We start from the raw sequence: 25,651 nt of genomic DNA, 5'->3' as shown, positions 1-25,651 counted from the left end.
AGGCGCAGCTCGGCCGCCCAGCCCCTCCCGGGGCGACCCCGTCCACGCTCCCTCCTGCCCGCACGGAAAAAGCCACCCGAGGCGGCCTGAGGTCCGGGAGGCGGGCGGCGGACGAGGCTCTCGGCGAGGCGGCGGCTCCGGAAAATCCCCCAGGAGAGGACAAGAACGACCCCTGCTCCGGCTTCCCGGACGGACCCGGTCCCACCCCCCTTCCTCCCGCCGCGCACACACCGAACACAAATACACACACACCGACCCGAGCGTCGAGGATTAACTCCACGGCCGCAGCTGCCGCCGCTGCCGCCGCCGCCGCCCGCAGAGGAAGTGCAGCCGCTGCCCCCCGCGGCCATGACACCCCACTTGGCTCGGTCAGGCGGACCCGGGGCCTGTGACAGCTCCGGCTCCCTCCGCCCCCATCTCCACCTCACGCCTCGCACACGCCCGAGCACCGGGCGCCCGCCCGCCGCCCGTGCACGCGGGGACAGGAGCGCGCGCCGCCGCGGCACGTGGGGGAGGGGCGGCGTGCGACGCGGAAGGCGCCGGCCAGAGAGGAGCCAGGGGGTCGAGCCGCGGCCACGCACGTCCCCCAGCTCTCGCGTTGGGCTCTGCGGCACCGGCGGCGGCGCCGCCGCCGGTCCAGTGGCAGCGGCGCACGGCGAGCCTCCACAATAAGCCAGCTGCGGCGCCGGGCCTGGAGGGAGGGAGGGAAGAAGGGAGGGAAAGAAGGAGGAAAGGAGGGGCACGCGCTCCCGCCCGAGAGCCCGCCCCGGCGAGGGCGCGCGGAGGGGAGGGGCCGGCGCGCGCGCTCAGGCCCGAGCACGGGGAGCCCGCCCGGAGGTCGCGCGCGCCCGCACTCCGGGGGGTGGGGGAGGGGGACGCCCAAACCTAAGAGGGCGGGCGGGCCGGAGCAGCAATTGCTCTCTCCCGGCTCCCTCCCTCGTTCCGGGCGGCCGGCGGCGGGGTGGCCCGAGAGCCGGAGGCAGCCGGGGGAGGGTCTCACCTACACAGTGAATGAGCTTGTGGCGCCAAGAGTCCAGTTCTTGCCGAAAGCCGCGTCTCTCAACGGAGCATTGCTGCCGCCTACACACCCTCGCCATCTTCTGCCGCCCGCCCGGCCCTGCCTCCACCGCGGCCCCGCGCACGCCCAGCCGCGTCGCCCGGGGCCGCGCACGCACCCGCGGCCTGGGCGTCGCGCCTCCCGCCGGGGGCGGCGCGGGGGCAGGGCCGGCCTCACCTCGCGGTGGCCCCGGCGTGGCCCGGGGGGCGGCTTGGGCGCGCGCCCGCCCCGCACCCAGCGGTGCGCGGTCTCCCGGCTTGCGGTCTCCGCGGCCGCTGCCGCTTCTGGCCTTCCAGAAGGCGCCTTCCAGCGGCCGGAGCTGGGCCCCGCTGGCCCCGTGCTGACAGCCCCCAAGGCCACGGCTGTCCCTTCCTTTCCCTTCCCGGGGCTTTTTGTTTCTTAAACCAGCCCCATTTATCACTTCCAACCTGCCTATCGCCTGACACCAACTGTTGCAAGTTCTGTGGTAACAGCTTCCCTGAACTTCTACATCGAAACCGCTCCTCCCCGGAGCCTATTTAAGAAGCAGAATTAAGAATAAATGCCTGGATGCCCGTGGAGGCACTGAGCCCTAGAGTTTTCAAAGGTGAGGATACATTTTAAGTCATTGAAAGACAGCCGGCATTCGTAAACCCAGTAAAAAATTGAAATCAAACGTTTTAAGTTAATATTTAAAAACCAGGAGATTTCTATTAGCAAGGCTGAGCACAGGCAAAATTCTAAAACTGGTGTATTCAGAAGCCCTCCTGTGTTGTGTGGAAAGGGGTTTTAAAAAATTGTGCTAGAGTGAGAATGATATTTCGAAAGAAGGCTTAATTAACAATAATTAAAGCAGAGTGTTGGAAGTTAGCTTAATATTTCAGGAAAGAACTCGAAGAGAAATATTTTCGATGGCGAAGGGGATTTTCAGGTGAAAACCTGGGATAATTAAATCACCCTGTGCAGGGCACTACCTGTTCCATTTAAACATGGTGCTGATTTTAATTACTTGACTGTTATTTGGGAGAGAAAGAGAAAAGAGAGAAAAAAGATGGAGTGAAAAAGGAAAGGAGAAAGTGCGGGGGCAGGAGGAACGGGAGCGGAATGCAAAACCAAAAGAAAAGACAACATAGACCCCTCTTTACCAATAGGCCCAGTACCCTAGGATTCTGACCTCTTTCCTGCTTTTGGGGTTTAAGATTAAGGATGGTGCGTTCCTGCTTTTAGATATTTAAATTTAAATTTGAAGACAATTTTAATTTCTGTAGTAGGTAAAACAAAAGTCGTTAAATACTTGACATCAAGGATCCCATTGGAGTATAGATTTTTGTCTTTTCAAAGGCAGTGGTCCTGGTTCTCTGAACCAGGCGCTTGTGGAGTGGCGTGTCCATCCACAAAGAGATAGACTAGGTGGGCCTCTTAGGTAGGAGGGGTTTGAGGTGTATGAATAGAAAGGCACCTTCAGCCCCGCAAATCTTAAAACCAATGATTTTCCCACAATTCTCAGAAGTCAACAATATTTCGTTGGATTAAAAGTACGTCAAATGAACAAACTATTAAGTCAGGAAGTATTGGGTTTCTGTGTACGTGAAACTATCCTGAATGATGAGGGGACGGGACAAATACAAGATAAAAGATTACTATGGGCAGCCGTCCTGTGCGTGTGATGGCAAGACGTCTTATATCACCAATCTGAAACTTCCTGTCTTCACCGCTAGGTGGTGCGTTTGAGTCTTTGCTAGCTTTTAACCAAGTTCCTATGGTTTTGGGAAGTATGTTTCATAAAGTTTCAAATAAATGAACAACATGCTACTCTAAAATGAGTTAATAATTAATATATTTTCCAATAACCCCATATAAGTTGTTTAAAAATCATCAAGTCAAGGGTATTACTTCCTCAACACAATCTCTTTACGAGTCTCAGACATATAGATTAAGAGGACCCTAGAGACTTCAGAGATCAACTCTGAAATAAGGTATAGATTCTCTAATTTGAGGTATGGAATTGGAAGCCCAAATAAGTAACAGCCATTCCTCATTTCCCCCACTCTCCTCAACCCCTGGCAACAGCTAATTTACTTTTGGTTTCTATGAATTTTCTTATTGTAGACATTTCACATGAATGGAATCCTACAACTTGTGGTCTTTTGTGACTGGTTGCTTTCACCGAACACAGTATTTTCAAGGTTCATCCACGTTGTAGCATGTATCAGTACCTACTTCCTTTTTATTGCCAAATAATATTTCATTGTACAGATATATGATGTTTTGCCTATCCATTCCAGTTAATGGATATTTTGATTGTTTTCACTTTTGGGGTATTATAGATAATGCTGCTATGAATATTTGTGCACAAACTTTTGTGTGGACATATGTTTTTATGTTTATTTTATATATGAATCTGTATGGGAATTCCCTGGCAGTCCAGTGGTTAGGACTCGGCGCTTTCACTGCTGGGACCCAGGTTCTATCCCTGGTTGGGGAACTAGGATCCCACAAGCTGTGCAGCATGGCCAAATAAATAAATAGATATGAATATGTATCATAAGTATTTTGAAATAATTTCAAATTACAGAGAAGTTGCAAGAACTCCCATATCCTCTTCACTTAGATTCCCTAAGTATAATATCTTAGCACATCTGCTTTCACTCTGTGTTTGTATCTATATATATGGGCTCATTGTTTTGGTTGAGTCTTTTTATGAACAATCTTATAAAAATGTGTAGACTTGATACCCTATCAGCCCTAAACATCCAGTGCGTATATCCACAAAACAAAGGCGCTCTCCTTCATAACCATTACATAAACTTCCAAGTCAGGAAATCAACATTGATACAACACAGACTCCATTAAAATTTCACTCTCTGTCCAACGATGACTTTTTTCCTTTTCTGGTCCAAAATCCCATCTAGGAACTTACGTTGAATTTAATTGTCATGTATTTCACTCTCCTTGAATCTGGAACAATTTCTGTCTTTCCTTGTCTTTTATGACCTTGACAGTTTTTAAAAGAACAGGCCTTTCATTCCATAGGATGATCCTCAACTGGGTCCATTTACTGTTCTTCATGACTAGACTCAGGACATACATTTTTACAAGAAAACCACAGAAATGGGGCTGGGCTCTTCTTTGCATCTCCCTGGGGGCTCATGATGTCAACTCTTCACACCACTGTGATGAGAACTTTGCTCATCTAGTCAGGTGGTCTTTTCCACCATAAAAATCACATTATTTCCTTTGTACATGATAAATATTTTGTAGGGAGATATTCTGAGATTATGCCAATATTCTGTTCCTCACCTCTCCCACCAGCCTTAACATCCATTAATTGCTGTCTGAATCACTCATCGCAGTGATTATGATTAAATGGTGATTTTCTCAGTCCATCATTTCTTCTGTAGTTACTAGTTAACATTCTAATATAAGGAAGAGTTTTCCCTTCTATTTATTTATTTATTCATTTATTCACTTATTTATTTCAGTATGGACTCCTATCTCATTCAATAGGTTGTAATGTTTTACTATAGCTGTTTATTTTCATGTTCAGATTGTCCCAGATTTGGCCAATGGGAGTCCCTTCAAGCTGACTCTTTGTCCTGTTGGCATATCCCCATCATTCTATAAACATTTCCTTACTTTCTGGTACAACTAGTTGTTCTAGGCTCATTTTGTATTTTCTCTGCCTCGGCTCTGGAATCAGAAAGCTAGATCTAGGCTCTCTGTGTTTACTGCTATGGGGGTATCATGGCGCCTAGGTTCTTTCAGCTGTCAGAGCTAGGAAATATATGTATGTGTATGCCTATATTTATCTCTATTTCTAAACCTATCACTAAATATATTTAAAAACGGTGAGTTTACACTGATGCAGTCGATGCCAATCCAGCACCTCTGAGTACTTGTAAGACGTCCCCTGCTCTATATTTGTAAATCCCCTTTTGACAGTGAAACCAGGCTCCCATATACTTTTTTTCATATTGATTTCAACATATATATAATCATTTGCTTGATCCCCTCTGTATTTAACTGGCTGCCTCCTTGACCTGTTACTTCTGCAGTTCCTTTTCCAGAGCATCACCTGTTTGGCCACCACCCAAATGTCATCTACTTGGTACACCACTACCCAGTGGATGTCAATCCTCCTCATATTGAATGGCATACATTCTGTGCCATTCCAACCAAAATTCCAAAAGGAACACAAAAAAAAAAACTTGCAGAATTTATAAAGAAAAATAAAGATCTGTGAATAATTATGATGTCAATTTTTAAAAAGAAGGACAAAGAAGAGTATGTTAGACATGGAGATGTACAGCCTACATCCTCCTTTGAGGAAGAACTCACTGCCCAGCTGCAGGGAGGGCAGCTACTATACAGCCTCCAGCTCTCAGCTGCTTCAGGGTCAGCCTCATCTGCTGGGAACTCTCTTGCCCAAGGTCACATCCTTCCAGGGCTGCCAGGATATGGTGACTGAGGGCAAGTGAGCTATAAAAAGTCTGGCCATTTCAGCCTGATGCAGGACACTCTGATGATTAATAGTATTTGTTCCAAAGTGCTTCACTGGGTTGCCGGAGGCTTTATCAACCTGCATCTTAGTTCAATTACTTTCTCTGCCCAATTCTACTTCCTTCCCCTCCCTTTCACAGGTGCTAATTTTTAGTAAACCTTTTACATCCCAAAGTCCATCTCAGATTCTGCTTCCAGACAATCTGTCATGTGACAGGGAGAGAGTCACTCTGCTAGAATGGTACTAGCATTACTCTGGTACTAGCATAGGAAGAGGGAGATCATGGAGAATAATGTCTTTGTGGCTTTGGTGTGGGAATAACTTTGTAAACCAGACCCCCTCAAAAAGCATTATATATCTTAATATATAATAAATATATATAGTATTTTTTACATCAAAATTAAGTCTATAAAGGACACCATACATACAGATTTATGTCAAGAATTTAACAGATACTTGATAGACTAGAAGATATTCACAACATCTAAAACCAACAAGGAATTAATATCTAAAATATACAGGGAAATATTCCAAATCAAGAAAAATATAGGTAACCCAACAGAAAAATGGAAAAGAGCATAAGTGGGAAATCCAAAGGTATGAATACCATATGGCCCACAGGTGTATGAAGAAATGGGTTTCACTAGTTATCACAGAAAAAATAAAACTATGAGATGAATCTAAAAGTTGTCAATGTCATTGAGAAGTAGGAACCACATGTGAGAGTGTGAATGGGTACAGCTACCCTGAGAGCAAACTGGCCATACAGATCTATGTAGATCCCATGATCCACGGTCTTAGAGCCTGAGATAAGAATTTAAATTTGAGTAGTCTATTTCAGAGATGATTCCAGGAAACATCAGTATGGAGTGGGGAAGTGAGACAGAAGAATAAGGAAGACAGTTAAGGATGCATTCTTAAATTGCTACTGTGGGCAACTGGAATAAATCTCTCTGGGGAAGTCTAAGACACAGTGCCTCAGATAAACCCACCTCAAGGGTGAGGGACCTGGAGTATACATAAGCCCCTTAGTCATTGGTTGAGATCTACTCTGAGTGCAGGGGAAGGATTAATTTCCCAGACTTCTGCCTACACTGTTCATAGACAGAACAGGCTCCAGGAGCCAGAAAGCCCTCAGATATAGAAATGCAGGTGCTGGTAAATGGAAGTCTTCAGCATCTGTATACCAAAATGGTAAGGTCCAAGAGCATATGAGTGGGGCATTAAAACAGTATCTGCTACACCCAGTAATCCTGCTCCATTCTGGCTATCAGAATGTGGGCATGAGTGAGGTATGCCACTAATGTTATGTGCAAATTTAAGTTTATGAGGTATTTTTCCGAATGACAATAGAATTAATTGACTAAGATATAAGCAGTTTCAAGAGGATGTAGGGATAAACCTTAAATATCTTTAGCATTATTTTTTAAAATTTCTTTTAAGGAGTGAGTGTGCCGTTTTTCCATAAGCCCTCGGAGTCATATCCTATGCTGATCTACAGTTAACTAAGTATATAGTATTATGTTCATTTGCTTTTCAGGAAAAAACAAACAGTTCACCATTGTCTTTGCTAAGTAATTGTAAGAAAAAAAGAATCACCAGAAAGAAGTTATTTATAACTAGGTAGCAAACAAAGGTTGTTTCCATGGAAAATGTGTTACAATTTTTAAAGACTGAAAAGGTATAAAATGCAACTGAGTTAGGCAAAATAAAAGTATATAAAACCAAAGGAAGTCCTCAAAGAAAAGTTTAATTTAAATAAGAAATATAAAGCTTGGTAAAATCACAAAAAGTACTTAAATATCCTTGCTGAACTTCAGCAAAATGTGCATTTTAAAGTTTATATCTGATAATTTTCCCATCTAACAAAAACAACTCATTACTGAGTAACCACTCTAACTTGTTTTCATTTAATCTTTTAAAAGATTGGTTATTCAGAGCCTGCTATGTGTCAGCTACTCAAACAAATGGGTGACTTGTTCTGGTCAATGAACTAACTGTGAGCAGAAGTGATGCATATGACCCCCAAGCCAGGTCATTTACATGGGTCTGAAGATGCAAGTGCAGTGTGATTAGAGGTTTAGATCAGCTTCAAGGATGGAAGCAGAACAGATGGAGCTGGGTGTAGAATTCATGTCTGCTCACTCCTTATACCATTGTCTTTCAATGCTGGCCTATAGGACTATGATATGATATGATATACGGTATGTGATATATGATATAATGCTAGGTTATCAAAAAGAGTAATTTTGGGACTTCCCTGGCGGTTCAGTGGTTAAGACTCCATGCTTCCACTGCAGCGTGAATGGGTTCGATCCCTGGTCGGAGAAATAAGATCCTGCATGCCTCACGGCATGGCCAAAAAGAGTAGTTTCATCATTGTGGATGAATCTTAATTATGTTCCTTGCAGACAATACAGTAATTATTACTGCAAAAAGACAATGCAGACATCTTAAGTACCTATCAGTTTAGGAAAAAAATCAGATTAACTTATATGAATTTGTGGAATAATGAAAGGAGCTACATTATCACTAATAATGATAGAAGGACGAATAGTCGTCACTATTTATTGAGTGAGGACTCCAAGCTAAGTCCTGAGCTAAGCACTTTACCTGCCTTATTTCATTTAATACTTAAAATAATTCTACAAGTTAGGTACTATTTTTTATCTCGTTTTAGAAACAGGGAAAATAAAGCACATGGAGTTTAAATACCTTACTCAAATTGACACAACAGGCAGGTGAAGGAATTTGAACTCAGGAGATTCCAATAACTTGGTTCTTATCTTTTTCACTGTAGTACATCACAGATCAAGGTAAATGCTAGCTTGGCTTTGTATGTATTAAAAAATAGCTGTCAAACTTCCCTGTTATTTAGTCTCTATAAATTAAACATTGTGCTATTGACATTTAACAAATACTTATCCACTAAGTCTTTGAAGTTTTACATTTTATTAAAATTTCTGTATCTTCAGAGCATGAAAGCTCTTGGGCTGACTCATTACAGTTATTTTTGAAAGGTGATGAAAGCATTAGAATATATCTCATAATTCTGCTAACCAATTCACACTCTTTTTCAAAAATAAAATCCTGTTACTATTCTTTTATTTGGGATTTCTCCCTGAAGTGCCTTTTCAAAAGTTCGAGCACTGTTATTTATCACTAAAACTGTGTTATGCTGAATGACTTATATGGTTACGTATGCTATGACTCTTATCATTTTGTCTGAAGCACAGGTCTATAATTTCTTCTCAAACATTGTCTTATTGATCCAATAACAGTTCTTCCCAAATCAACTGAAATGCAGAAGTAACAAATTCCAAGGCACACACTGTGGAAGACTTGAAGTACTGTAGATACAGTACAACATAAAACAAGGAACAATTCATCTATTCATGGGATGGATGACATTTCATATTCAGAAGAAAGAGAATGAGTACCCTAAAGTGATGAATGACATCTCGATCTTTTCCTCACATTTATTTTTTTTTAAAAGAAAACAATTTCCACAAGTTGCTTGCAGTTGATGTCACCTTAGCATAAAAAATTTCCCCTTACAACTCTTCTTGAAAATTACTCTGTACATCTCTCTGAAAGCTTTTTTTTTTTCCCTCCTCCCGCCCCACTCTCTGAAAGCTTTTATTCTCTCAGTCAGATTCTTCTTGACAGATGCTCTCCTAGAAACAGCATAAATGATGCCAGTACACTCTAGGTGTTCCAAACAGATAAAGATGTTGCTGCACAAACGCTCTTTCATATTGTCTGACACTATTAATTCTGGAAAACCCTACTGGTCAGTTCTTCGATCTATAACCCTTTCAGAAATGTGAAGATCAGAGTCATCATTATACCTTTGAAATTTGTTGGATATCTCTTTTGGTAATTGATTTGCTTTATGACCTTCAACAAATCACTGAATTCTCTGGCCCTTGTTTTCTACATTTATAAAGGAACGTTGGTTTAAGTATTCCAAAGTTTTTAAGAACTTGAGTTGTCTAAGTTATTAGGATTCATCAATGTTAAATACCTGAAATTTTCAAACAAATAATTTTGTATTTGTAGATTTTAATAAAATACCATAGTGTGTAAAATAAGAATTGCAAAATTGCAGTAATACATACTATGGTATGTTAAGAAAAATAAGTAAACTCAGCTTCGTATGAACCCATTCATTTAAATTTGATGTAATATTACAGTAATTAATATTTTGTTTTGTTTTCATTTGATAATATAACATATTCAAAGTTTAAGGCATTAGAAGTTTTCTAGGAAGAAGATCATATATGTAGGAGATTTATGCCTACCTCTTGGCTAAAGCCATCTAAATCAGTAACATCAATAGGGAAACCCGAAACAATTAACAGCAATAAAACCTAGGAAAATAAGTTTCAAAACAAAGGAATTGTAAAATAAATCTTATGTATGCAGTTAGCAGGTGTGTACCACCAAAACAGAGAAAGCTTTTGCAGGATCTTCACAAGGTGCTTAAAAGGGCAGAAGTTCAAGCCCATGGGAAGACTCTTAAACAAGGCAGTGGACAAAAAGAACAAAATTTTAATATTCAATTATTAATAGAAAAAGAACCAAATTTATGTTCAACAAAGGGAATTGGTTATGTATGTAATGAGACTGCCTTTGGTAGATTACCATATAGCTGCTAGAAAGTGTGTTCCAGAAGAATACTGGCTGACAATATGGCGCAGTATGTTTACCACATGTTTCTGGTTCTCTCCACTTCCGGACATGGCAGCAAAGCATGTCCTAGTCCCCTTGTGGTTGGGTGGGACCATGTGACTCCTTCTAGTCAATGAACTAATTGTGAGCAGAAGTGATACACAGGACTGCAGGCTGGGTCATTTGAGTGTTATTCTAGGTGGTAGCTACTCTGTCAGCTTGGGTCCCTGAGTGATTCTGATGAGCTGAACCACTCTCCTAACCTTCAGTGAATATATACCGTGAGCAAGTGTTGTTCTCAAAATATTGAAATTCTGGGATTGTTTCTTACCTCAGTAGAAGTGCAGAGTGTGTTGATTTCACAAACTGAACACAGCTATTCACACACTGAGCATCTAGGTCAAGCTTGGGTCAGTCCTTGCATATCCCTTCTTACAAGGGAAACTATTATCCTGACTTATAACAACATAGATTAGTTTTAATTGTTCTTATGCTTAAAAGCTGTAATTATACAGTATGTAGTTTGGGGAGGGTCTTCTTTTGCCAAATATTGTGCTTGTGGGATTTGTCTATATTGCTACATGGGTCTGTGGTCCATTCAATCTCATTGGTAAGTACTGTTCATTGTGCGAATGTCTTAAATTTTATGTGTTAGTAAAACAGTAAGTTGTTGGGCATTTGGATAGTTTCCAGTATTTGACTATTACAAGCAGTGTTCCAGTGAATTTTCTGGTATATATCTTTTGTTGAACATCTGTGTGCATTTTTGTTGGGTATATAAGATGGTTATATACCATTTCTGGTTCATAGAGTATGCATATGTTTAGTTTTAGTAGGTGTTGCCAAATAGTTTTCCAAAAATTGTTGCATCAATTCACACTCTCACCATCAGTGCAGAAGTGTTTTGGATGCTCCAGCATCTGGCATTTTTCACTTTTTCATTGTAGCCATTCTGGAGATAATGAACGACATTGAGCATATTTATTGGCCGTTTCTGTCCTTTTTTTGGTAAGATACTTATTCATCTTTTGCCTGTTTTTCTATTAAGTTGTCTTTGTATTTCTTTATATATCCCTTATTTATGAAGTTTTTTTAAATTAGATTCCACATATGAGTGATATCATATGATATTTGTCTTTCTCTGACTTACTTCACTTAGAATGATACTCTCAAGGATGTCCATTGTCGCCAATTTTAAAAATATATATATATTTATTTATTTATTTAGGCTGCACCCAGTCTTTGTCACAGCACGAGATATCTTCGTTGCAGCACGCGGGATCTACATTGCGGTATGTGGGATCTTTTAGCTGCGGTATGCGGGCTCGGGCTTCTAAGTGGCGGCATGCGGACTTCTTGGTTGAGGCATGCATGCGGGATCTGTTTCCCCAACCAGGGGTCGAACCCGGGTCCCTGCACTGGGAGTGCAGAGCCTTACTCACTGGACCACCAGGGAAGTCTCATGAAGTTGTTTTTTACATACAAGTTCTTCATGTATTCTGAATATGAGTCTTCTGTAGAATATAGGTATTGTGAATATCTTCTCCCATTCTGTGCATTGTCTTTTTATTCTCATAATCGTATTTTATTTTTGAACAGAAGTCCTTAATTTTAATATAGTCAAATATATCAAATTTTTTCTTTTTGGTTAGTGCTTTTATGTCTTGTTTTTAAAAGTTTTGTCTACTCCAAGGTGAAGGAGATGTCCTTTTCTAAGAATTTTATTGTTTTATTTTTCACACGTAGATCTGCAATCCACTTGAAATTGATTTTTGTGTGTAGAATGAAGTAGTGATCAAGATATATTGTTTTCCATGTTGTTACCCAGTTGCCTAGACACTATTTACTAAAATATTATCTTTTCCCTACTGTAGTGTTATCTTTGTCATAAATCAGGTGACCATATATGTGTGGGTCAGTTCCTGATATCTCAGTTACATTCCACTCATCAATTTGTCTTTCTTTGCACACTGTGTTAATTGCTATACCTTTATAATAGGTCTTGATGTCAGATAGCATAAGTCATCTGGGGCTATTTTTCTTCAAGATTGCCTTGGCTATTCTTGGCCCTTTGAGGTCTGTCTGAATTTTAGAATCAGCTTGTTGATTTACACACACGCACATACACACACACAATCCCTGCTGGGGTTCTGATTAGGATTGCATTGAATTCTCAGATTAACTTGAGGATATTGATATTTTAACAATATTGAGTCTTCTAATCCATGAACATGATCTATCCTTCTATTTATTTGAGTCTTTAAAAATTGATCTCTAGGGGGCTTCCCTGGTGCCACAGTGGTTGAGAGTCCGCCTGCCGATGCAGGGGACATGGGTTCGTGCCCTGGTCCGGGAAGATCCCACATGCTGCGGAGCGGCTAGGCCGCTGAGCCTGCGCGTCCAGAGCCTGTGCTCCGCAACGGGAGAGGCCACAACAGTGAGAGGCCCGCGTACTGCAAAAAAAAAAAAAAAAATTGATCTCTATCATACAGTGTAGTTTTCAATGTAAAATTTTCACATATCTTTCATTAGATTTATTCCTAAATATTTGATTTTTAACAGTACTCCAAGTGGGATCTTATTGTTTGAATGCTGTTACATATATACAATTTTTTAAAATAAACTTTTTGTTTTGGAATAATTTTAGATTTCCATAAAAGTTGCAGGACTTCCCTGATGGTCCAGTGGGTAAGACTCCATGCTCCCAATGCGGGGGGCTCAGGTTCGATCTCTGGTCGGGGAATTAGATCCCACATGCATGCTGCAACTAAGAGTTCACATGCACAACTAAGAAGTCCACAGTCTGCAATGAAGATCCCACATGCTGCAACTAAGACTCAGTGCGGCCAAAAAAAACAAAAAAAAAAGTTGCAAAGATAATACCTTTCATCTAGCTTACCTTAATGTTAGCATGACCATGGTACATTTGTCAAAGCTAAGAAATTAACATTAAAATAATACTATTAACTAAAATACAGACTTTATTTAGATTTCAGCAGTTTTTTCTCTAATGTTCTTTTTCTGTTCCAGGGTCCAATCAAGAATGTCACTGTGAAATTAGTCATTGTGTCTCCTCTAGTCTGTGACAGTTATTCAGTCTTTCCTTGCTCCACATGACCTTGAAACTTTTGAAGAGTACTGATCAGGTATTTTGTATAATATCCCTTAGTTTGGGTTTGCCTGATGTGTTCTCATGATTAGACTGGGGCTATGGGACTTGGGGAGGAGGTCCACCGAGATGAGGTGCTCTTCTCACGGCATCAGGTCAGGTGCACATGATACCAATATGACTTATCATGGGGTGATACTAACCTTGATCACTTTAAGATGAAATTTGCCAGATTTGTTTAGTCATTTATCTGTTGATGGACATCCAGGCTATTTCCAGTTTGGGGCTTGTATTAGTTTGCTAGGGCTGCCATAACAAAATACCACAAGACTGGGTGGTGTAAACAACAGAAATTTATTATCTCATAGTTGTGGAGGCTGCCCACAAATATTGGTATATTATATTTTCATTTTGATTAAGTTCAAAGTGCTTTCTAATTTCTCTTTCAATTTCTTCTTTGACCATGGATTATTTAGAAGCATGTTATCTTGTTTCCAAAAAATTACAATTTTTCTGTAGATCTTTCTGTTGTTGATTTCCAACTTAATTCTGTAGTAGCCAGAGACCATATTGTATGATTTGAATCCTTTAAATTTATTGAGACTTGTTTTATGGCCCAGAATATGGTTAGTCTTGGTAAATGTTCAATGTGCCCCTGAGAAGAGTGTATATTCTGATGTTGGGATGGATGGAGTCAAATAGTTTCATAGTGTTGCTGAATCTGCTATATTTTTGCTTCTTTTCTGTCTCCTTAATTATTGAATCTACTTAATTATTGAATTAAGAAGGAGATACACTGAAAAAGTATTGAAGTCTTTAATTATAATTATGGATTTGTCCATGTATCTTATGGTTTTAATCTCCACATAACCAGAAACTGTGGCCAGATATTGTGCATAAAGAACCATGATCAGAGTACCTTCAAGATGGCGGAGGAGAAAGACATGGAGGTCACCTTCCTCCCCACAAATACATCAAAAATACATCTACAGGGCTTCCCTGGTGGTGCAGTGGTTGGGAGTCCGCCTGCCAATGCAGGGGACACTGGTTCGTGCCCCGGTCCGGGAAGATCCCACCTGCTGTGGAGTGGCTAGGCCCATGAGCTGTGGCTGCTGAGCCTGTGCATCCGGAGCCTGTGCTCCGCAACAGGATAGGCCACAACAGGGAGAGGCCCACGTACCACAAAAAAAAAAAAAAGAAAGAAAGAAAGGAAAAAAATACATCTACAGGACTTCCCTGGTGGCGCAGTGGTTAAGAATCCTCCTGCCAATTCAGGGGACATGGGTTTGAGCCCTGGTCTGGGAAGATCCCACATGCCATGGAGCAACTAAGCCCATGCACCAAAACTACTGAGCCTGCACTCTAGAGCCCGCAAGCCACAACTACTGAAGCCCAAGTGCTTAGAGCCCGTGCTCCGCAGCAAGAGAAGCCACTGCAGTGAGAAGTCTGCCCACCACCACAAAGAGTAGCCCCTGCTCCCCGCAACTAGAGAAAGCCCACACACAGCAACGAAGATCCAACACAGCCAAAAATAAATTAATTAAATAAATTGAAAAAAAATACATCTACATGTGGAACAACTCCTACAGAAGACCTACTGAACACTGGCAGAAGACGTCAGACTTCCCAAAAGGCAAGAAAATCCCCACGTACCAGGCCGTGTGGCTGACAGGCCTGAGTCCTGGAGGTGGGAGAGCTGAGTTCAGGACATTGGACAATCAGAGACCTCCCAGCCCCACGTAATATCAATTGGCGAGAGCTCTCCCAGAGATCTCCATCTCAAATCTAAGACCCAGCTCCACCCAACAGCCAGCAAGCTGCAGTGCTGGACTCCCCATGCCAATCAACTAGCAAGACAGGAACACAACCCCACCCATTAGCAGAGAGGCTGCCTAAGATCATACTAAGTTCACAGGCACACCAAAACACACAACCAGACGCAGCCCTGCCCACCAGAAAGACAAGATCCAGCCCCACCCACCGGAACACAGGCACCAGTCCTCTCCACAAGGAAGCCTACACAAGCCACTGAACCAACCTCACCCACTGGGGGCAGACACCAAAAACAACGGGAACTATGAAGCTGCAGCCTGCGAAAAGGAGACCCCGAACACAGTAAGTTAAGCAAAATGAGAAGACAGAGAAACACATAGCAGATGAAGGAGCAAGGTAAAACCCACCAGACAAAACAAATGAAGAGGAAATAGGCAGTCTACTTGAAAAAGAATTCAGAATAATGACAGTAAAGATGATCCAAAATCTTGGAAATAGAATGGAGAAAATACAAGAAACGTTTAACAAGGACCTAGAAGAACCACAGAGCAAACAAACAATGATGAACTACACAATAAATGAAATTTAGAATTCTCTAGAAGGAATCAATAGCAGAATAACTGAGGTAGAACAATGGACAAGTGACCTGGAAGATAAAGTCGTGGAAATAACTGCCACAGAGCAGAATAAAGAAAAAAGAATGAAAAGAATTGAGGACAGTCTCAGAGACCTCTGGGACAACATCAAACGCACCAACATTCAAATTTTGGGGTCCCAGAGGAAGAGAAAAAGAAAGGGTCTGAGAAAATATTTGAACAGATTATAGTTGAAAACTTCCTTAAGGAAATAGTCAATCAAGTCCAGGAAGCACAGAGATTCCCTTACAGGATAAATCCAAGGAGAAACATGTCAAGACACATATTAATCAAACTATCAAAAATTAAATACAAAGAAAAAATATTAAAAGGAGCAGGGGAAAAGCAACAAATAACATACAAGGGAATCCCCATAAGGTTAACAGCTGATCTTTCAGCAGAAACTCTGCAAGCCCAAAGGGAGTGGCAGAACATATTTAAAGTAATGAAAGGGAAAAACCTACAACCAAGATTACTCTACCCAGCAAGGATCTCATTCAGCTTCAACGGAGAAATGAAAACCTTTACAGACAAGCAAAAGCTAAGAGAATTCAGCACCACCAAACCAGCTTTACAACAAATGATAAAGGAACGTCTCTAGGTGGAAACACAAGAGAAAAAAAGACCTACAAAAACAAACCCAAAACAATTAAGAAAATGGTAATAGGAACATACATATCCATAACTACCTTAAATGTAAATGGATTAAATGTTCCAACCAAAAGACATAGACTGGCTGAATGGATACAAAAACAAGACCCATATATATGCTGTCTACAAGAGACCCACTTCAGGCCAGGGACACGTACAGACTGAAAGTGAGGGTATGGAAAAAGCTATTCCATGCAAATGGAAATCAAAAGAAAGCTAGAGTAGCAATTCTCATATCAGACAAAATAGACTTTAAAATGAAGACTATTAAAAGAGACAAAGAAGGACACTACATAATAATCAAGGGATCAATCCAAGAAGAATATATAGCAATTGTAAATATTTATGCACCCAACATAGGAGCACCTCAATACATAAGGCAAATACTAACAGCCACAAAAGGGGACATCAACAGTAACACAATCATGGTAGGGGACTTTAACACCCTACTTTCAACAATGGACAGATCATCCAAAATGAAAAAAGGAAACAGAAGCTTTAAATGACACATTAAACAAGATGGACTTAATTGATATTTATAGGACATTCCATACAAAAACAACAGAATACACTTTCTTTTCAAGTGCTCATGGAACACTCTCCAGGATAGATCATATCTTGGGTCACAAATCAAGCCTTGGTAAATTTCAGAAAATTGAAATCATATCAAGTATCTTTTCTGACCACAATGCTATGATACTAGATATCAATTACACGGAAAAATCTGTAAAAAATACACATGGAGGCTAGACAATACACTACTAAATAACCAAGAGATTACTGAAGAAATCAAAGAGGAAATCAAAAAATACCTAGAAACAAATGACAAAACACAATGACCCAAAACCTATGGGATGCAGCAAAAGCAGTTCTAAGAGGGAAGTTTACAGCAATACAGTCCTACTCAAGAAACAAGAAAAATCTCAAATAAGCAACCTAACCTTACACCTAGAGCAATTAGAGAATGAAGAACAAAAAAACCCTAAACTTAGCAGAAGGAAGGAAATGAAAGATCAGAAATAAATTAAAAAGAAATGAAGGAGCCAATAGCAAAGATCAATAAAACTAAGGCTGGTTCTTTGAGAAGATAAATAAAACTGATAAACCGTTAGCTAGACTCATCAAGGAAAAAAGCGAGAAGACTCAAATCAACAGAATTAGAAATGAAAAAGGAGAAGTAACAACTGACACTGCAGAAATACAAAGGATCATGAGAGATTACTGCAAGCAACTCTATGCCAATAAAATGGACAAGCTGGAAAAAATTCACAAATTCTCAGAAAAGCACAACATCCTGAAACTGAACCAGGAAGAAGGACAAAATATAAACAGACAAATCACAAGCACTGAAATTGAAACTGTGATTTAAAATCTTCCAACAAACAAAAGCCCAACACCAGATGGCTTCACAGGTGAATACTATCAAACATTTAGAGAAGAGCTAACACCTGTCCTTCTCAAACTCTTCCAAAATATAGCAGAGGGAGGAACATTCCCAAACTCATTCTACGAAGCCACCATCATCCTGATTCCAAAACCAGACAAAGATGTCACAAAAAAAGAAAACTACAAGCCAATATCACTGATGAACATAGATGCAAAAATCCTAAACAAAACACTAGCAAACAGAATCCAACAGCACATTAAAAGGGTCATACACCATGATCAAGTGGGGTTTATCCCAGGAATGCAAGGATTCTTCAATATATGCAAATGAATCAATGTGATACACCCTATTAACAAATTGAAGGATAAAGACCATACGATAATCTCAATAGATACAGAAAAAGCTTTCAGCAAAAATCAACACCCATTTGTGATAAAAACTCTCCAGAAAGTGGTCATAGAGGGAACCTACCTCCACATAATAAAGGCCATATATGACAAACCCACAGCCAGCATCGTCCTCAATGGTGAAAAACTGAAACCATTTCCTCTAAGATCAGGAATGAGAGAAGATTGCCCACTCTCACCGCTATTATTCAACATAGTTTTGGAAGTTTTAGCCACAGCAATCAGAGAAGAAAAAGAAATAAAAGGAATCCACGTCAGAAAAGAAGAATTAAAGCTGTCACTGTTTGCAGCTGACATGGTACTCTACATAGAAAATCCTAAACATGCTATCAGAAAACTACTAGAGCTAATCAATGAATCTGGTAAAGTTTCAGCATAGAAAAGTAATGCACAGAAACCTCTTGCATTTCTATACACTAATGGTGAAAAATCTGAAAGAGAAATTAAGGAAACACTCCCATTTACCATTGCAACAAAAAGAATAAAATACCTAGGAATAAACCTACCTACAGGGACAAAAGATCTTTATGCAGAAAACTATAAGACACTGATGAAAGAAATTAAAGACAACATAAACAGATGGGGAGATATAACATGTTCTGGAATTGGCAGAATCAACATTTTGAAAATGACTATATTTCCCAAAGCAATCTACAGATTCAATGCAATCTCTATCAAACTACCACTGGCATTTTTCACAGAACTGGAACAAAAAATTTCAAAATTTGTATGGCAACACAAAACGCCCCCAGATAGCCAAAACGATCTTGGGAGAGAAAAACGGAGCTGGAGGAATAAGGCTCTCTGACTTCAGACTATACTACAAAGCTACAGTAATCAAGACAGTATGATAGTGGCACAAAAACAGAAATATAGATCAATGGAACAGGACAGAAAGCCCAGAGATAAACCCACGAAAATATGGTCACCTTATCTTTGATAAAGGAGCCAAGAATATGCAGTGGAGAAAAGACAGCCTCTTCAATAAGTGGTGTTGGGAAAACTGGACAACTACATGTAAAAGAATGAAATTAGAACACCTCCTAACAAAAATAAACTCAAACTGGATTAAAGACTTAAATGTAAGGCCAGACAGTATAAAACTCTTAGAGGAAAACATAGGCAGAACACTCTATGACATAAATCACAGCAAGATCCTTTTTGACCCACCTCCTAGAGAAATGGAAATAATAAACAAATGGGACCTAATGACTTAAAAGCTTTTGCACAGCAAAGGAAACCATAAACAAGATGAAAAGACAACCCTCAGAATGGGAGAAAATATTTGCAAATGAAGCTACTGACAAAGGATTAATCTCCAAAATTTACAAGCAGCTCATGCAACTCAATATCAAAAAAACAAACAACCCAATCCAAAAATGGGCAAAAGACTTAAACAGATATTTCTCCAAAGAAGATATACAGATCACCAACAAACACATGAAAGGATGCTCAACATCACTAATCATTAGAGAAATGCAAATCAAAACTACAATGAGGTATCACCTCACAGCAGTCAGAATGGCCATCATGAAAAAATCTACAAACAATAAATGCTGGTGAGGGTGGAGAAAAGGGAATGCTTTTGCACTGTTGGTGGGAATGTAAATTGATACAGCCACTATGGAGAACAGTATGGAGGTTCCTTAAAAAACTTAAAATAGAGCTACCATACGACCCAGCAATCCCACTACTTGGCATATACCCTGAGAAAACCATAATTCAAAGAGTCATGTACCACAATGTTCATTGCAGCTCTATTTACAGTACCCAGGACATGGAAGCAACCTAAGTGTCCATCAACAGATGAATGGATAAAGAAGATGTGGCACATATATACAATGGAATATTACTCAGCCATAAAATGAAGCAAAATCGAGTTATTTGTAGTGAGGTGGATGGACCTAGCCTATCATACAGAGTGAAGTAAGTCAGAAAGAGGAAAATAAATACCGTATGCTAACACATATATATGGAATCTAAAAAAAAAAAAAATGGTTTTGATGAACCTAGGGGCAGGACAGGAATAAAGACACAGATGTAGAGAATGGACTTGAGGACACAGGGATGGGGAAGTGTAAGCTGGGATGAAGTGAGAGAGTAGCATTGACATATATACACTACCTAATGTAAATAGGTAGTGGGAAGCAGCAGCACAACACAGGGAGACCAGCTCGGTGACTGCCCTAGAGGGGTGGGATAGGGAGGGTGGGAGGGAGATGCAAGAGGGAAGGTATATGGGGATGTATGTATACATATAGCTGATTCACTTTGTTATACAGCAGAAACTAACACAACATTGAAACAATTATATTCCATTAAAGATGTTACAAAAAAAGAAAAAAGAACCATAACCATATTGTGCTCTAATTGTGTTGTCTTGCATCATAGAGAATTTATCCTTTCATTTATTGTGTCTGATAGAGAAGGGGGCTGATCATCTCATTTCAATCTGGGACTGAGTGTTGAAGGTAGGGTGGATACAGTGAAAATGGGTTACAGTTTTGTTTAGACTCAGCCTACCTCTGCTTTATTCTCTTTCCTAGGGAAGACCTTCCAGAGCTTTTAATTGAGAAACAGGAGTTTGTTTTCTTTGAGGTTTTCTACAGATTAAGTTCTGCCCTTAAAGGGTTTTCAGCTTGGGTATTCAGTCTCCCAAGTCAAGCAGCTTCAAAAGTTGGACATATCTTAAGGGCATGTGGAGAATAGATATCTCCATTTAACTCCTGAAATACCCCCACATATATACCAACATATCTGCTGATTTCCCTGTTCCCTGCCCTGGGACCTTCTGTCCTATGGCCAACCCTGGATTCTCAGCCTCCAGCTATAATCAGTGTCTCCAGGGCAAAAATATCTATAGATCCTCAGTGTCATTCAGCCCTCCTTCTAAGGCCATCAACTCTTACCTGCTTTAAGTTCAGTCCCCTGTTACTGGTAGATACTGTGTTATGCTTTCTTTTCAAATTTATATCTAAATCTTTAGTCAGATGCATACTTTACATTGTTTTACTTGTTTACTGTGATTTCACTGCTTTTAGACTATATATCTAAGTCAATTTTCAAATGCGTGTTTTGCCTTATTTACATTACTACCTCAAAATGCACATGAATAATTTCTCAAAAAAAAGGAAAAAAGAAGCAGTTTTTGGAACTTTGACTTCTGTCAATATGGGAGGCTAGATACTATAAACCACCCTGTTACTCCAAAACAAGGAGATTCTGGAAGAGGTTGATTTTTTTTTTGGTATATCACGGGACTTGCAATAAATGAAGAAAATCTTCAAGTAATCCCTAATAAAATGTAAGCTGAAACCAGGATGGGAGTGTGAGTAGCAAGGAGCCAGGAGGTTGGTATTGCCCTAAGGGTAAATGTAGATATATATCAGTGTGTCAGTTGATCAGAGACCAAGCCTTGGACTAGTTCCAAATAGGCTTCTTGAAACTGAGATTCCTAATTAAGGAAAGGTGTTTTTAAAAAAGCTAAAGTACCATCCCAGGTAGGTATGAGATGATAGGCCCTGTTGGCTCCTAGTAGAAGCATCAAAAAATCCCCAGTTTAGGCCTGTAGGATCCCCAAAGATAAATACATATGATCTGACAATCAGAGATTAACAAACATAAGAGAAAAAATCCTACTATGATCATGAGGCAGAACAACAAACAACAGATTTAGACCTCCATGGTCTTCATATATTGGAATTATAAAATCAAAATATAAAATAACTTTGTATAAAATACTGGAAGAAATTTTAAAATGGAATCACAAAATTGATCAAGAAACGAGACAGAGAGGAGCTTCAAGATGGTGGAAGAGTAAGATGTGGAGATCACCTTCCTCCCCACAAATACATCAGAAATACATCTACATGTGGAACAACCCCTACTGAACGCTGGCAGAAGACCTCAGACCTCCCAAAGGGCAAGAAACTCCCCAGGTACCTGGTTAGGGCAAGAGAAAAAAGAAAAAACAGAGGCAAAAGAATAGGGACGGGACCTGCACCAGTGGGAGGGAGCTGTGAAGAAGGAAAGGTCTCTGCACACTAGGAAGCCCCTTCGTGGGCAGAGACGGCGGGTGGCGGAGGGGGGAAGCTCCGGAGCCACGGAGGAGAGCGCAGCAACAGGGGTGCAGAGGGCAAAGCGGAGAGATTTCTGCACAGAGGATCGGTGCCGACCAGCACTCACCAGCCTGAGAGGCTTGTCTGCTTACCCGCCAGGGTGAGCGGGGGCTGGGAGCTGAGGCTCGGGCTTCAGAGGTCAGACTCCAGGGAGAGGACTGGGGTTGGCTGCGTGAACACAGCCTGAAGGGGCCTAGCGCGCCACGGCAACTGAGAGAGTGTCCAGGAAAAGTTCTGGAGCTGCCCAAGAGGCAAGAGACCATTGTTTCGGGGTGCGCGAGGAGAGGGGATTCAGAGCACTGCCTAAACGAGCTCCAGAGATGGGTGCGAGCCACGGCTATCAGCGCAGACCCCAGAGACGGGCATGAAACACTAAGGCTGCTGCTGGAGCCACCAAAAAGCCTGTGTGCAAGCACAGGTCACTATCCACACCTCCCTTCCCGGGAGCCTGTGCAGCCCGCCACTGCCAGGATCCCGTGATCCAGGGACAACTTCCCCAGGAGAACACACGACGCGCCTCAGGCTGTTGCAACGTCATGTTGGCCTCTGCCGCCGCAGGCTCGCCCCGCATTCCGTACCCCTCCCTCCCCTGGCCTGAGTGAGCCAGAGCCCCCTAATCTGCTGCTACATTAACCCCGTCCTTTCTGAGCGAAGATCAGACGCCCTTAGGCGACCTACATGCAGAGGCGGGGCCTAAATCCAAAGCTGAACCCCAGGAGCTGTGCGAACACAGAAGAGAAAGGGAAATTTCTCCCAGCAGCCTCAGGAGCAGCGGGTTAAATCTCCACAATCAACTTGATGTACCCTGCATCTGTGGAAGACCTGAATAGACAACGAATCATCCCATATTGAGGTGGTGGACTTTGGAAGCAATGATATATATTTTTTTTTTCCTTTTTCTCTTTTTCCATGTGGATGACAGTGTCTTGGTGCTCCGACTGGGCGACAGGCCTGTGTCACTGAGGTGGGAGAGCCAAGTTCATGACACTGGTCCACCAGAGACCTCCCAGCTCCACATAATATCAAACAGTGAAAATCTCCCAGAAATCTCCATCTCAACGCCAAGGCCCAGCTCTACTCAATGACCAGCAAGCACCAGTGCTGGACAACCTATGCCAAACAACTAGCAAGACAGGAACACAACTCCACCCATTGGCAGGGAAGCTGCCTAAAATCATAATAAGGTCACAGACACCCCAAAACACACCACCGGATGTGGACCTGCCCACCAGAAAGACAAGATCCAGCCTCATCCACCAGAACACAGGCACTAGTCCCCTCAACCAGGAAGCCTACACAACCCACTGAACCAACTTTAGCCACTGGGGGCAGACACCAAAAACAACGGGAACTATGAAGCTGCAGACTGCGAAAAGGAGACCCCGAACACAGTAAGTTAAGCAAAATGAGAAGACAGAGAAACACATAGCAGATGAAGGAGCAAGGTAAAACCCACCAGACAAAACAAATGAAGAGGAAATAGGCAGTCTACTTGAAAAAGAATTCAGAATAATGACAGTAAAGATGATCCAAAATCTTGGAAATAGAATGGAGAAAATATAAGAAACGTTTAACAATGATCTAGAAGAACTAAAGAGCAAACAAACAATCACGAACAACACAATAAGTGAAATTTAAAATTCTCTAGAAGGAATCAATGGCAGAATAACTGAGGCAGAAGAATGGATAAGTGACCTGGAAGATAAAATAGTGGAAATAACTACTGCAGAGCAGGATAAAGAAAAAAAAATGAAAAGAATTGAGGACAGTCTCAGAGACCTCTGGGACAACATTAAACACACCAACATTCAGGTTATAGGGGGACCCAGAAGAAGAAGAGAAAAAGAAAGGGACTGAGGAAATATTTGAAGAGATTATAGTCGAAAACTTCCCTAACATGGGAAAAGAAATAGTTAATCAAGTCCAGGAAGCTCAGAGAGTCCCATACAGGATAAATGCAAGGAGAAACACACCAAGACACATATTAATCAAATTATCAAAAATTAAATACAAAGAAAGACTATTAAAAGCAGACAGGGAAAAACAACAAATAGCATACAAGGGATTCCCCATAAGGTTAACAGCTGATCTTTCAGCAGAAATTCTGCAAGCCAGAAGGGAGTGGCAGGACATATTTAAAGTGATGAAAGGGAAAAACCTACAACCAAGATTACTCTACCCAGCAAGGATCTCATTCAGCTTCAACGGAGAAATGAAAACCTTTACAAACAAGCAAAAGCTAAGAGAATTCAACACCACCAAACCATCTTTACAACAAATGCTAAAGGAACTTCTCTAGGCAGGAAACACAAGAGAAGGAAAAGACCTACAGTAACAAGCCCAAAACAATTAAGAAAATGGCAATAGGAACATACATATCAATAATTACCTTAAATGTAAATGGACTAAATGCTCCAACCAAAGACATAGACTGGCTGAATGGAAACAAAAACAAGACCCGTATATATGCTGTCTACAAGAGACCCACTTCAGACCTAAGGACTCATACAGACTGAAAGTGAGGGGATGGAAAAATATATTCCATGCAAATGGAAATCAAAAGAAAGCTGGAGTAGCTATTCTCATACCAGACAAAATAGACTTTAAAACAAAGACTATTACAAGAGACAAAGAAGGACACTACATAATGATCAAGGGATCAATCCAAGAAGATACAACAATTGTAAATATTTATGCACCCAACATAGGAGCACCTCGATACATAAGGCAAATACTAACAGCCATAAAAGGGGAAATCAACAGTAACACAATCATAGTAGGGGACCTTGATACCCCACTTTCACCTTGGACAGATCATCCAAAATGAAAATAAATAAGGAAACAGAAGCTTTAAATGACACATTAAACAAGATGGACTTAATTGATATTTATAGGACATTCCATCCAAAAACAACAGAATACACTTTCTTTTCAAGTGCTCATGGAACATTCTCCAGGATAGATCATATCTTGGGTCACAAATGAAGCCTTGGTAAATTTAGGAAAATTGAAATTGTATCAAGTATCTTTTCCGACCACAATGCTATGAAAGTAGATATCAACTACAGGCAAAAAACTGTAAAAAATACAAACACATGGAGACTAAATAGTACACTACTAAATAACCAAGAGATCACTGAGGAAATCAAAGAGGAAATCAAAAAATACCTAGAAACAAATGACAATGAAAACACCTATGGGATGCAGCAAAAGCAGTTCTAAGAGGGAAGTTTATAGCAATACAATACTACCTCAAGAAACAAGAAAAATCTCAAACAAACAACCTAATCTTACACCTAAAGCAATTGGAGAAAGAAGAGCATAAAACTCCAAAGTTAGCAGAAGGAAAGAATCATAAAG

General features: G+C 41.0%; 1 protein-coding gene and 1 long non-coding RNA gene across 16 annotated transcripts in view; one reads left to right on the top strand and one right to left on the bottom strand.

Moving 5' to 3' along the window:
* Nucleotides 1-1,147, bottom strand: part of LCOR (ligand dependent nuclear receptor corepressor) — a 138,594-nt gene extending 137,447 nt beyond the window's left edge. For 4 of the 15 annotated variants that reach the window (XM_022569170.3, XM_089897969.1, XM_089897971.1 and 1 more), the window contains exon 1: nucleotides 1,001-1,146. Coding sequence is in view for 3 of the 15 variants with exons in the window: in XM_022569167.3 (XP_022424875.1) it covers nucleotides 253-350 (98 nt within the window). In the remaining 12 variants the exon portion in view is untranslated. The other 11 variants (XM_089897966.1, XM_089897972.1, XM_022569175.3 and 8 more) reach the window with 7 other exon arrangements.
* Nucleotides 669-22,102, top strand: LOC149747294 (uncharacterized). The gene is made up of 3 exons (XR_016388137.1): nucleotides 669-1,643; nucleotides 11,440-11,503; nucleotides 13,242-22,102. It is a non-coding gene; the product is annotated as an uncharacterized LOC149747294 (long non-coding RNA).
* Nucleotides 22,103-25,651: the final 3,549 nt, after the last annotated feature.

The sequence above is a fragment of the Delphinapterus leucas genome, chromosome 16 (genome assembly GCF_059928025.1).
Source record: "Delphinapterus leucas isolate spDelLeu-1000000601 "Yukka" chromosome 16, BTC_Dleu_Yukka2, whole genome shotgun sequence".
Lineage (NCBI taxonomy): Eukaryota > Metazoa > Chordata > Mammalia > Artiodactyla > Monodontidae > Delphinapterus > Delphinapterus leucas.
Note: the sequence above shows the minus strand (reverse complement) of the source record. Positions and strands in the feature narration are given on the sequence as shown.